Source organism: Austrofundulus limnaeus, unplaced genomic scaffold, assembly GCF_001266775.1.
Source record: "Austrofundulus limnaeus strain Quisiro unplaced genomic scaffold, Austrofundulus_limnaeus-1.0 Scaffold39, whole genome shotgun sequence".
In the NCBI taxonomy this organism is placed as follows: Eukaryota; Metazoa; Chordata; class Actinopteri; order Cyprinodontiformes; family Rivulidae; genus Austrofundulus; species Austrofundulus limnaeus.
Window position 1 is genome coordinate 1,337,405 of NW_013952441.1, and position 11,988 is coordinate 1,349,392.

The 11,988-nt window shown below is 39.2% G+C and overlaps 1 protein-coding gene across 3 annotated transcripts in view; it reads right to left on the reverse strand.

Moving 5' to 3' along the window:
- Window positions 1-247: 247 nt before the first annotated feature.
- cunh10orf90 (chromosome unknown C10orf90 homolog) overlaps window positions 248-11,988 on the reverse strand; it is an 18,537-nt gene continuing 6,796 nt past the window's right edge. The window contains exons 6-11 of one of the 3 annotated variants that reach the window (XM_014007050.1): window positions 8,474-9,761; window positions 3,957-4,103; window positions 3,515-3,615; window positions 3,110-3,158; window positions 2,045-2,198; window positions 671-756 (exon numbers count right to left, since the gene is read on the reverse strand). In XM_014007050.1, the coding sequence (XP_013862504.1) occupies window positions 753-756; window positions 2,045-2,198; window positions 3,110-3,158; window positions 3,515-3,615; window positions 3,957-4,103; window positions 8,474-9,761 (1,743 nt within the window). In that variant the 3' untranslated portion in view covers window positions 671-752. Of the gene's footprint in view, window positions 757-1,385; window positions 2,199-3,109; window positions 3,159-3,514; window positions 3,616-3,956; window positions 4,104-8,473; window positions 9,762-11,988 lie in introns of those variants that run through there. The other 2 variants (XM_014007049.1, XM_014007048.1) reach the window with 2 other exon arrangements.

Consider the following 11,988-nt stretch of genomic DNA (forward strand, 5'->3'; position numbering starts at 1 on the left):
ACCCGTCCAGAAGACCTATACAATTTTTTTTTCTTTTTGATTTTTTACCTGGATTACTGAGATGCATCAGGATATGTATGAAATAATTCAGCAGCTCTCTAAAGTTTAAAAAGTGTTTTGTTTAAGGAAATTCATATTCTGGCTGTCATTCCACTGCCTCTCCAGACTCTCTTCCACCTGCTCCCTACCCTCACTGCAGATCACAGCGTTGTCTGTAAACACGAAAAACCCACCAAACCTCGATGACTTTCGTATAAGAGCAGAAATGTTAAGCGTCCTTTATTTACCTTTTGAATAAATGATAACCTAGATGGAAAATTTTACATATAAAGCTAAAATGTCATATTTGCAAAATAAAGGTTAYATCTTAATCATAAAAACAAGATATTCACTAACCAAGCTGTTTGTCTGCGAAAGAACAAACTGATCATTAAAGCGTGTCCAAAAAACTTTGTTCCCAGCTTTTCATGTTTTAATTGTCAGGTACGATTTCCCCACCTCAGCCTGGAATTTCCTCAGAATCACAAATTAGCGTGGATCGAGCCGGATGACAAAGCAATGAGTCACGGAAGCAAGAAAGAACAAAGCAGTTTTAATCCGGAGCAGAAGGGGAGCAGCAACACTCGGTGCTGGGCTGTCGCTGACGGAGGCTCGGCCCTCGCAGAGGCGAGACGTGGAGTTGGATTCAGACGCTCGCTGTCACATTCCTTTCTGAGAAACCCCCCCACTCTCTTTCTCTGGGTGGGAGAAGGTTACCTGGAAGCAGGGGGCGTGTACACACACGCACACACACACACACACACAAACGCAGACACAGAAGGATGTTCGAGTTAATAGTGTGACTGTCGATCGCTTCGGATTGAGATCATCAGAGAGTTTATTTCAAATCAGGTCATAAAATCAGTTTCTCTCATCTTATTTAAAAAAACAACCTTGAATCGTTTTTTGTGTAGTTTCCCCCCCCAGCTGTCAGAGAAGCACTGCCATGTCTTAGTCATGACCAGAAGAGGGCAGAAAGGCCTATAAAATGTTTATGTTTCAGATTATTTACTGTGAATTCCAGGATTGTGTTTGTTCAAATCCTTTTTTTAAATGTTTTTCTTGATAAACAACAGGAAGAGGCATGGATCATTTAAAACCATTAGATTCAAATCTCAGTTTTGTTCATTTATGACCCATCACATCAAACTGTCAGATTAGGTCAAAAAGACATTTTCAGATTCCTGCTTTATAAGCTACATTTTGACCATCCTGATATCAYGAGTGGTCCCAAAGCTGTGGCTTGATTTGTCTTGTTAATCATGACAACACGGTTTTGGTCTGAATCCTACTTTTAGGTTTTTCTAATGAAGGATTTTTTACGTTTTAAAACTCAAATAATATTGGATATTGAGATTTACCAGCTGTAAAGTAAAAAAAGACTTTAGCTTGCAGGGAAAATATGAAACTATTATAGGAGTGTTTTTGTTTGTTGTTTTGCTCAAAATCGTGCTTTTGTTGCTCAAAAAAGCGTTTCGTAAAAATTATTCTGGATTATATTTCAGACATAAATTCATATGATGCACTGAAACGGCGTTTATTCATTGCAATTAAAATGCAATTATTGCAACGTTTTAATCAAAACACTATATCTATCTTTTCCTCCACGCACCACTTCAGGATTTAATCCTTGGCTCGATGTGACGGAGCACATTTATGTCTGTGTTCATCAAAATATGTCACGAACCAATAAATGGATCCAAAAGAAAAGTAATCCGTGGATGTTCCTCTATAACTTATTCAAATTTGGAGTCTGCTGCAGTCAGTTCAAGATGCAGTTAAGGAAAACGTCAAAAAAAAAAGGTAGATTTATAGAGCTTCTAATCAGCCACTGGGATTAATTTAAGCCAGGATCTTTATGAGTGCAGATAAAACGGAGACAGGGAGAGAGCCCGGATCTTTGCTCTTTGTTCTGAATCTGCATATTTGTGATTAGTGATGTGGCAAACGGCCACTGCAGCTGCACAAGGACAATGGGCGGCAGAGTGGCTGCTGGAGCATTTACCATTCACAGAGGTGGACTTTGTGCTGTGGGCCTTCCTCTGTCCAGCCCCYGAACCCCACCGCCTTTCCCTCCTCTCCTGCCTCCTCCGTTCCAGCTCCMGCACCCTGCTCAGGGAGCGACGAATAAAGTCTGGTCGGGTCATCTGCAGCGCCCGCTGTGAAAAAATTWAAAAATTGATGTGTTTTTCTGTTWGCTTGTTTTTAAAGGAGACACATTCTGCTTTTAAAACCTTTTTTTTCCACATTAATCATTCAATTGGGGTCTATATAAAATGAAACTGCAAATCTTTGGTCTGAATTCATCCTAATTGTAACTCAAAARGCCCCCCTTTCACCCCCTTCTCCGATGTGTGTCTCAGATCAACTCGTTTTGAGGCTGTCTCTTTAAAGCTAAACCCCTCCCAGCTTCCAGACTGGTCCATTATAGTTTCATAGAGGGATTTACAGGGTATACAGCTGCGCAGATTTTTTTTTTTAATGAACTAAAAGATGKCCACAACAGAAGACTTGTCCATCCAGTCTTACATGTTGGARCCAGAGTCTGACCCAGAACCAGAGGAGAATGAARACCATCAGATWGTAGTTGGTGAGTCCAGATCTTATTTAGCAGTTCAAACACAAATACTGTGACGCAATAATTCAGAAAACATCAGAGAAAACTGAAYGRGYTGATAAAMATGACCCAAACAGAATATAAAGATATCTAAGAAGCACCAGGAGAGAMTAAATTTTAAATTTCTGCACTGCTAGAGACTCCAAAACACAACAAAATGCATTTAATAAAAAGAGTGGATTTTACATGATCTGTCCCCTTTTAATGGAAGTTCAGTGACTGAGAGTTTCCAACTTTTCTTACTTTAATATGAAAGAAGTCAGCTTTACCTTCTCAAGGTTTATCATTTACTTTTAGCTGAGTTCTCAGATTTCCACAACAAGAAACATTTATGTTGCCTCAGTTTAAAGTAGCGGTCGCTATTTAAAGTTCAGTGAGTTCCAAATTCTGTAATATTCTGTAGAAATGGTTTTTTTTTTTTTTGTGACAGCAAAGCCAGTTTTCGCCTCTCACCACATTGGTTTTTCAGGCCAGTGCCTCTCCGAAGGCCGACAGCTTCTCTCTGCAGAAAGAAGCAGAGGGACACCCCAGCCAAATATGGGAATTACCGTAAATGCTAAAAAAAAAAAAAAAAACAGTGCCACCTAAAATGAAATACCGTAAATGTGGGGGAAAGCTGTGCTGCCTCAAATAAATCACAAGTTGTAGAGCAGCTGTACAGATTTAAATTAATGACGAAAGATGCTACAAAAGCTCTACTGCTTATAAATTAATTACCACGARTTGTAGAGAAGCTGAACCTAAAACATTTGGGAAGCTCAAACAGGAAGCTAATATATTTGTACGAACAGTATATATTCCAACAAAGACAACAATATATATTTTTTTATTAACCTATAAAAAGACCTTTGAACGTACCTGGAGAGAAATAGTTTCAGGCTCTGCAGCGTCAGGCTCTTTCTGATTGTGGCTYTTGCCTTGATCAGAGCCGGACTTGAAGTGTTTCCTCTCATCCGTCACTGCAAAGGACCAAAAAAAAATTAAATAAATAAATCAGTTTTTGCATTTCATTTTACACCCTGCACAGCTTCTCATGCCCGGGTAAAAGTGAACAACAGCTCCCTGGTCATGCTGCGACAAATTCTTTTGTTTTAGCTGCAGGATTTCACTTTAACGTTACAAATTCAATCCAAGTCGACCCTCATAAGAAAACATAAATAAAAAAAAGGAAGAAGAATGAATTACTGAAGCAGCAACAAATCTCTGCAATCTGTAACAGGGATGAATCATTTATGAGGCGAGGAGTTACGAGTTTAAATATTTTCTGCTCGTTTCTAACAACAGAGGTGTGTAACGGTACCCGTATTTCCCAGGGGCGAGGCTGCGGCGTCCTCCTCAGGATGGCTGCTCGGCGCTTTCTTCTTGCTGAGTTGTCTCTGGAGTTTGATRTTTGCTATGATCGCCGCTGCATTGAGGGCAAGCACTTCCTCTTGAGACTGATGGGGATCTGAAAGGCAGGAGGGCTTTGATGTAACCGAGGAGCGAGCCAAGCTGCGAGCTTTCATTTGACTGCAGCGCCACACAAACGGGCCCGTTTCGCAACAGTTTGGCATCCCCGTTGGTTCTGTGGCTGACTGAACCAAACGCTTCTGGCCTTATAATTAATTGATGACGCTCCTAATGAATGTGATTACAGAGTAATTAATAATTTCACGCAGAGAAAGGAGATAATAGATGAAGAGGCACGCTTACTCAGCAGAAAATTGCTTACTTTTCAAACATTTTAGTTATGTTAGCAGCATTGCTGCAGTTTCTGCCTATGGAAGGCAGGCAWTAATGAAGCTGCCAGTGTATATGCACAAGTGTTTGTCTGTTAGCAAAATATCTCAAGAACCAGTGGATAAATTTTAATGAAGCTCTCAGAAAATTATCACCGCACATACGTYTACAGCTGATTACCTTTTGGAGTTGAGACAATGCAAGATGGCCGCCACAGCTAATAAAGCTTTGCAATCACAAAAACAGATAAAACTCAATTGATTTGACAGATTTTGAGTTAAAATTTGGCATGAAGGAAGCTGAGAGTTGACCCTGAAAAATACAATAAGTGCTAATTTATAGGTTAAAATGTTGGCATTAGCAGTCACTGTCAACCTTGCTTGTCTGTTAGCAAAATATTTCATGAACCACAAGACAGATTTTAATGAAACTTGCAGAAAAATATCACTGAATGTACAACTACAACTTTTTAGCCTTTAAAGTCATCTCGATTCAAGGTAGCTGTCACAGCTAATTAATTCTACCCAACACAAAAATGACTATAACTCAGTCAGTTTTACAGATATTGAGCTAATGTTTGGTGTGGTCGTGGCTGAGAGTTATCCTAAATACATACTCTGAGCACTAACTGATGTTTGTTTTAAATCATCAGCATGTAATGTGACAGACATGAATACCTTCACTACTGTAAATACTGTGTAGATCAGTGTTTCCCAAAGTTGGGGTCGGGACCCAAAGTGGGGTCCBGAAACATCAAGGTGGGGTCCTGAAAAGATTTTCTGAATTAATTACATTTTTGGCTTAGTTGTTACAAAGAAGTGAGGTTAGTGTATTTAAAATGGATAAATGTAGTATAAAAATATTGTTACTATGCCCATGTTTTGTTGACCTGATACAAATGTTTATCCTCCATAAATAGCTGGGGGCACAGGTCTCTGCTACTGTTACTTTGTAGGTCAAAAGCTGAAAAGTTTGGGAACCACTGCACTTTGGTTCCCAAAGTTGAGCTTGGGACCCAATTATGGGTCATGAAGCACCTTGGATAATCTCCAGAAATCAATTTAAAGGGTAATAAAATAATTGCTGATGTAATATTTTCCCTCTAATTATTACAAAAACACAAACATGAGTGTAAGTAAGTATTTATATTTGTGTACAAGCTGTTTAGATTGTCAAAAAGCCTGTGTTTTTAGGGTTATTAATGAAGGTTGTGTACTCAGACCAGTAATTTTTGGGGTCACAAGTTTTTGCCATGGATATTTTGTGGGTCAGAAGATAAAAGGTTTGGGAACCACTAGTGTAGATAATTTACTCATGTTTACAAGTAGTCTATTTATAACGCCTTCATATTCATAACCTGTAAAATCGGTGCATGCAAAACCTGTCTTTACTATACTTACAGTTACAACATAGTCACACAATTTACTGTGAATTTGATACATATATATTACTTGCTAAGCACTTCTGGATGGATRCAAACTGCATTTCGTTGTTTTGTAGTTGTGACATGTGCAATGACAATAAAGTTGAAATCTATTCTATTCTATGAAATTCTATGAAATGTCATTGTTATTTTTTTTATTATGAGAATAAAGCTGCAGCCAAATAGCAAATAAACTGGAGTCAAGAAGGAGAAAAAAACTGATTTTTTTTTGCACAAATCTTAAACAAAGGAACTAAATGGATGCAACAAGTGGTAATGCAGGGAATTTGGAGAAACTTAAAAAAAGGTAAAATAAGTTCAAAAGACCAAATGTAAGTAGATAAGTCAAAATACACTCAAAAACAGATGTGTTAGTAAATCCAACACATCTGGGTTTTTTTTTTTTTTTGGGGGGGGGGGGGTGCACGTAAATGCAGACTTAAAGCAGGTGTGATGATTGAGAATTTAGAATCAGGTGAAAATCAGAGACAGGTTAAGTTAATAAAAGGAACAAGAAGACAAACTTTTGAAAAAATAAAACAAGAAGCCAAACTTAGGAATGCAAAGCATATGGACAAAAACATAAAAAACACATGTCAATCAACACAAAATAACTTGCATACAAACATTCTTATTTTATTCTAAATGACTAAATTTGCTTCAGATCCCGCTTTCAAAACAGTTCCACAAGAACAATTTTGATTATATTTAATCTCAGGCTCACAGACCTCAGATCTGYCTCTCACAAATTCGGACGAGCTCATTCACATCCTTCCAAGAGAACTGGAGGTTTACCTTCCCAGCAGCTACAGCACAAACCTTTTACATGTTCTCCTTTTAGTCTCTAAAGATCCCCCTGTTCTCTGCTCCGACAGCCAGCAGAGCAGCAGCTCACACAAAGCATCAAAGTCATCAATAAATCATATCAAGTGTGGGCACATGAAGCTGGAACAGCTCCGAGGGGCTGTTTTGAAGGAAGAAAACTGGCACTGCCTCGGTGATATCACTGCAATGAGTCACGTGCAGCTGCTGAGGGTTGGATAATATCCCTCTCCATTCATAACCTCTTCASCCCCGCTGCTGGCTTGAGTGACTGAAACATCCAGCACCTGAATTCAGAATCCATAAACTAACATTTCTTGTAATATTAGTCACTTCTAGATGCATGTCCAAACATTAATTTCTCAGAGATGCATCCAAATCTATGGGGTGCCGTTTGTAAAGTTACACAGTCAAAAATTACCACCAATATTTTTGTTTTATTTTGCCTTTTATAAGAAAAAAAGAACAGATTTATTTTTCAAAGTCAGTTTTTCACCATATGATTCATACATTTATAAATGTCATAGTTTATAAGCTAAATATTTAACTTGTGACTTAAATATTTAGTTTTGAGATGAATGTTTAGCTTGCAACCTCAATATTTAGCTAGCCACCTAAATATTTAGGNAGCTAAATATTTAACTTGTGACTTAAATATTTAGTTTTGAGATGAATGTTTAGCTTGCAACCTCAATATTTAGCTAGCCACCTAAATATTTAGGTTGCAACTTAAATATTTAGCTAGCAAATTAAATATTTAGCTTGCCACTTAAATATTTAACTGAAATATTTAGCTAGATACCTAAATATTTAGGTTGTGACTTAAATATTTAGCTAGCAACTTAAATATTTAGCTAGCAACTTAAATATTTAACTTAAAAATTTTACTAGCTACCTAATATTTAGCTAGCAAGTTAAATATTTAGGTAGCTAGCTAAATATTGAAGTTGCAAGCTAAACATTTAGATCAAAACTAAATTTTAAAGTCTCAAGTTAAATTTTTAGCTTGTTAACTAAATATTTAATTTGCAAGTTAAATATTTAGTTTATAAACTATGACATTTATAAATGCATGAATCATATGGTGAAAAACTGACTTTGAAAAATAAATTGGTTCTTTTTTTCTTATAAAAAGCTAAATGAAACAAAAATATTGGTGGTAATTTTTGACTGTGTAACTTTTCAAACGGAACCCCATACAAATCCATCCAGTGGTGTATGAAATATTTTGCTAACGCTACAGACAAACAAATGCATGCACAGAAAAAAACATTACAAAAACATTAGCATTTTTGGAAGTGGGAAATAATGAAAACTGAATCTTGGCCCTAAATGATCACTGACTCCCGTTCCTGCCACCCCTAAAAAACCATAAACAAACAGTTTTTGTTATAAAATTGCTRACTCACTCCAATATTTTATTTTTTATCACATATTTCAAATAGTAATTTATCTTCCCAGTTCTGAAAGTTAAATTTGAGACTGCAATGAATTATGTATGCAAACRGATGTGTGGGACAAACGAACAGAGGTGAAAATGAGAAAGCCTGTCTGACTGCTGTGGGACCTTTTCACACCAATGTCACCTGACTCTGGCACACATATGTGGCACAAAGGTGTGAAAGTGCACTTTCTGCAACAAATAAAGGTATAATGACGCTTGCCAGTAAAACTTCAAAGCTGGAAGACCATATGAAACCTACAATGGTGCATAATAACTTCAAGCCAGAAGGCACAAAGGGTACAAAGGCGCTGTATATTTAGGCGCTGCAATCCTTTAAAAATAGAGATCAGAGACAGATGGAGCCTGTTTGTTGACAACAAGACKGTCAAAGTGGGACGGAGAAGCTTACCCGGGGCCTTGATGAGTGTTAGACTTGCGGAGGCTCTCCTCATTCTGTCCACTGATGAGGGCCTTCTCTCCTTTTCGTCTCYRCTCGGGCTGAGGGCGTRTGCCGCTGGCTGACCTGCTTCTTTCGCTGCTTTTCCAGGGCTGATGAAACCACTGTTGAAGTTCACAGGGTTAATGCGGGTCTCTTGTGGAACCTCAAAGCTCCATTTTTTGGCAGCTGTTTGTGCAGMGTTCTCCCCGATCGTCTCGACGTGTCCTGTCAAACTTCCATAGCAGCTCAGGGGTCTCTGCCGCCTGTCCCATCTCTGTCCGACAGCCTTTGTGGACGGCTCAGAGGAAGTGGGTGTTGGGGCAGGGGGATTGCTCACAAAAAGATTCAAAGAGGATCTGTGCATACCGTTTGTTTGCGCGTTGGGTGTGATTGTATTTGGTGCGGAGTTCAAACGATGATTTGGAARGGTTGTATTGTCTTCKGAACCGTTTTYCTGATTCCATGTACTGATGTCCGGAYGCAGTCCCTCAGTAAAGCTGTGTCTGTACTCTGGATTCCTGATTGCGATCTTGGCAGGACTGTAACTTTCTTTATGCTCTGTTACTTTGATGATGGTAGCCTTTCGTCTGCGGACCACCGTGTCCAAATCGGGGTTAGCTGGCGGTGTCCCGGGCCGACTAGCGCTTGCACCGGTGCTCGCTATCACTCTTTTCTCTGTCACCTTGACTATCATGGCTTTCCTTTGCACTCTAAMCTGTGTGGAGTTTGGGTCAACGGGTTGGTGGTCTAGTGGGGGAGAAGGAGATTTGCTGGATGAGTTGGATCCAGGTAAACTGGCTGATCTGTTCACTTTTCTAGAGGTGATGGTGATGGAGGCGATGCCAGCTTTGTTCTGAGGGATGAGAGTGGTCGAGTTTGCTTGTGAAGATTCGGAACTGTCGCTCGGTCCATAGAAAGCTGTTGCTTTCATAGGCTGAGCAGTGCTTCTTCTTTGYGAAGGAGTGTGTGACTTGTTTGCGTCTGCGGCCCTTGTCCCCCGCAGCGGAGTTTGTTGGTCGCTGGAATCAGTAGAAGTTGTACCATGCAGAGGTGAGTGCTTGCTGAGGGGCTCTGTCCTCGTTGTTTTCATCAGAGAYGGTGTCTTGTTGGGGTCGGCACTGGTTTTTGTAGTGAGCTCATTGAGTTTATTTCCTCCAAATAAAGCTGACACCCCATTGGCCTTCCAGCCTGTCTTCGGAGCTTGCCAGCCAACATGTCGACCCCCTTCYTCTGCAGGAAATCTAAATTTTTCTGGCACCTAAAGCACACAGATACAAAAAAAATCAATGTGATCAAAATCCTTAAAGGGATAGTTCTGTCATCTCATTTTCAGTTTTTAGTATTCAATGTATGAAGAAAAGGGCAGAAGTCCTCCTTCAGGCTAGGCTAACAGCTAGCCAAACATGATGACTGTTTTGTCAGAAATCAACAAAGTGAAACAGATGCTGAACATTCGTTTTGGGTACGTTTCTGTAACTCTGAAACATTTCCTAATTTGAAATGACACTGACAGCGTAGCATATCTCTATTACTGCATTTCAACTCCCCGGTTAGCCGTCTAGACTTTCTGCAGTGCTGGGGTGTTTGTTCTGGTGTCAGCTGACTCTCCCCATGCTTTGACACAGTGACTGCCCCGGCAGCAGCAGGCAGAGCCAGCACACGGCGTGACTTATCCCTCCCAGAATAACAATGAGGACTCCTTCCTTAATAGAAACCGAGCAGCAAAAAGCAAAAAATAAAAAAAAATTTAAAAAAAGATCTCCGAATTGGAGGATTCTGATGGTGTTTATAGATCGGATAAAAACACAGGTACATCCGGGCCTGAAATGTCAGTGGGTTTATGATGTTACATCCAGTACCTCCTCAATCCCTAATTATTGCCTGGCACCGAAGACGAAGCAGAGYGATAATCTGCTTGCCTGTATCTATTTTTACCTTTTTTAAAGGTTTTTTTAGCTAAAAAATTGTTGTGATAGTTGCTGACAGTCATTTACAAGTCACACAGGGATAACAGATGTGAGTTTTGGTTTCAGTTTCAGTACAAGTTTTACTTAGTTTTTATGAATACAGTCAACTTCCACAAACTCTACCAGAGTTTCATTAAACTTGAAAGAAACGGAGGACGAGAAATTGTTAAATCTGTGTCGCTGATGGCACTTCAGAACCAACAGGGTGTGGAAGTTTGAAGTGTTATGGAAATTTTCATGATGCCAGTACATCAGGAAGCCCTAGAGGGGGTGAGGTCAAGTTTGAGTTAAAAACAAAACAAAAAAAAACTATTTTATTACAACAAGCAGGCCAGGATCCATAAGGAAATGCAAAGACATAGAATTTATGGACTGAAAATTATATTTCTGACCCACAGCTGCTCTGAGAGGTGACCGCATATCTCTAAAGCAACAGTTGTTGTTCCTGAACAAGGTTTTGTACCAGACTTAAYGGCAACAAGTGGTGCATTACACCCTGTACACAGATTAGATGTTCCTAAACATGGTTTACCCTGTGTACTAATCCTACTGATGGAGGCACCTGTTTCTGTTTATATAAGAGTTAAAGTTATGACCTCCAATACTTGATGACTCCTTAAAAACATCCTTAAGCACACATAACTCCACTAAAATTGCTACAGATGATCCATAGATAATCAGAATTATGATCAGCTAATCAACCTGAGCAGTGCAGGCAACCAATAAGATGACAAAATAAATCTAGTTTACACAATCTAGATTATTTACACAAAATACAGCACAGACTCTTCCCTGTTGACAACTGCATCATGTCTTGAATAGCTTAAATGGCGAGTCATGCTCACTGTACAAATTTGCACRTTTTCCCATTTCTGGACCAACAGACAAATTTTAATGCAGAGTCACATTTAGTTGTACATCTACAACTGATWAACTTAGGTAAGGGGTCTTCAATATGTGGCTCCGGAATCACGTGCAACTCTTTGGTCTCTCTGAAGCTGTGATGAAAACTATGAGACTTTTTTTATGGCCACAACAGAATTTTTTTTTAAAAAACTACCTTTACAATTTTTCCTCTTTATTTGTCTGCAAATATGTAACTGATACAACTAGTACAAGAGGCAAATCGTGTTAATTAGATCATGTTAGTTGTTAATACTTGCTGACCACTTCGATAATCCAACTTGCAGCCTTACAGTGTGATACTTTTTATTTCTCTAATTTTTTTTATCTTTTTTTGAAATACCTTTAAAAGAGTGGTATTTTGGAATTTACAGACACTGTTTATGTCAAAAATTAATTTGATTTTGCATCAGTCTATCGAAACGCCTTGAAATTGGCCTCTGTCTCTTTAAGAACCTCCCACTGTTTCCCGCTGAAGCACGTCTTCACAGCAACGCCTCGAGGGAAGGGTGCTCCGTGGGGCGGGAGCTCGGCTGCAGACTGAGCTCCAGGGAGGAGCTTTGTGGGCGTGGGCGTGGCTTTGTACCGTTGAATTGAGGCAGATAAGAATAATCT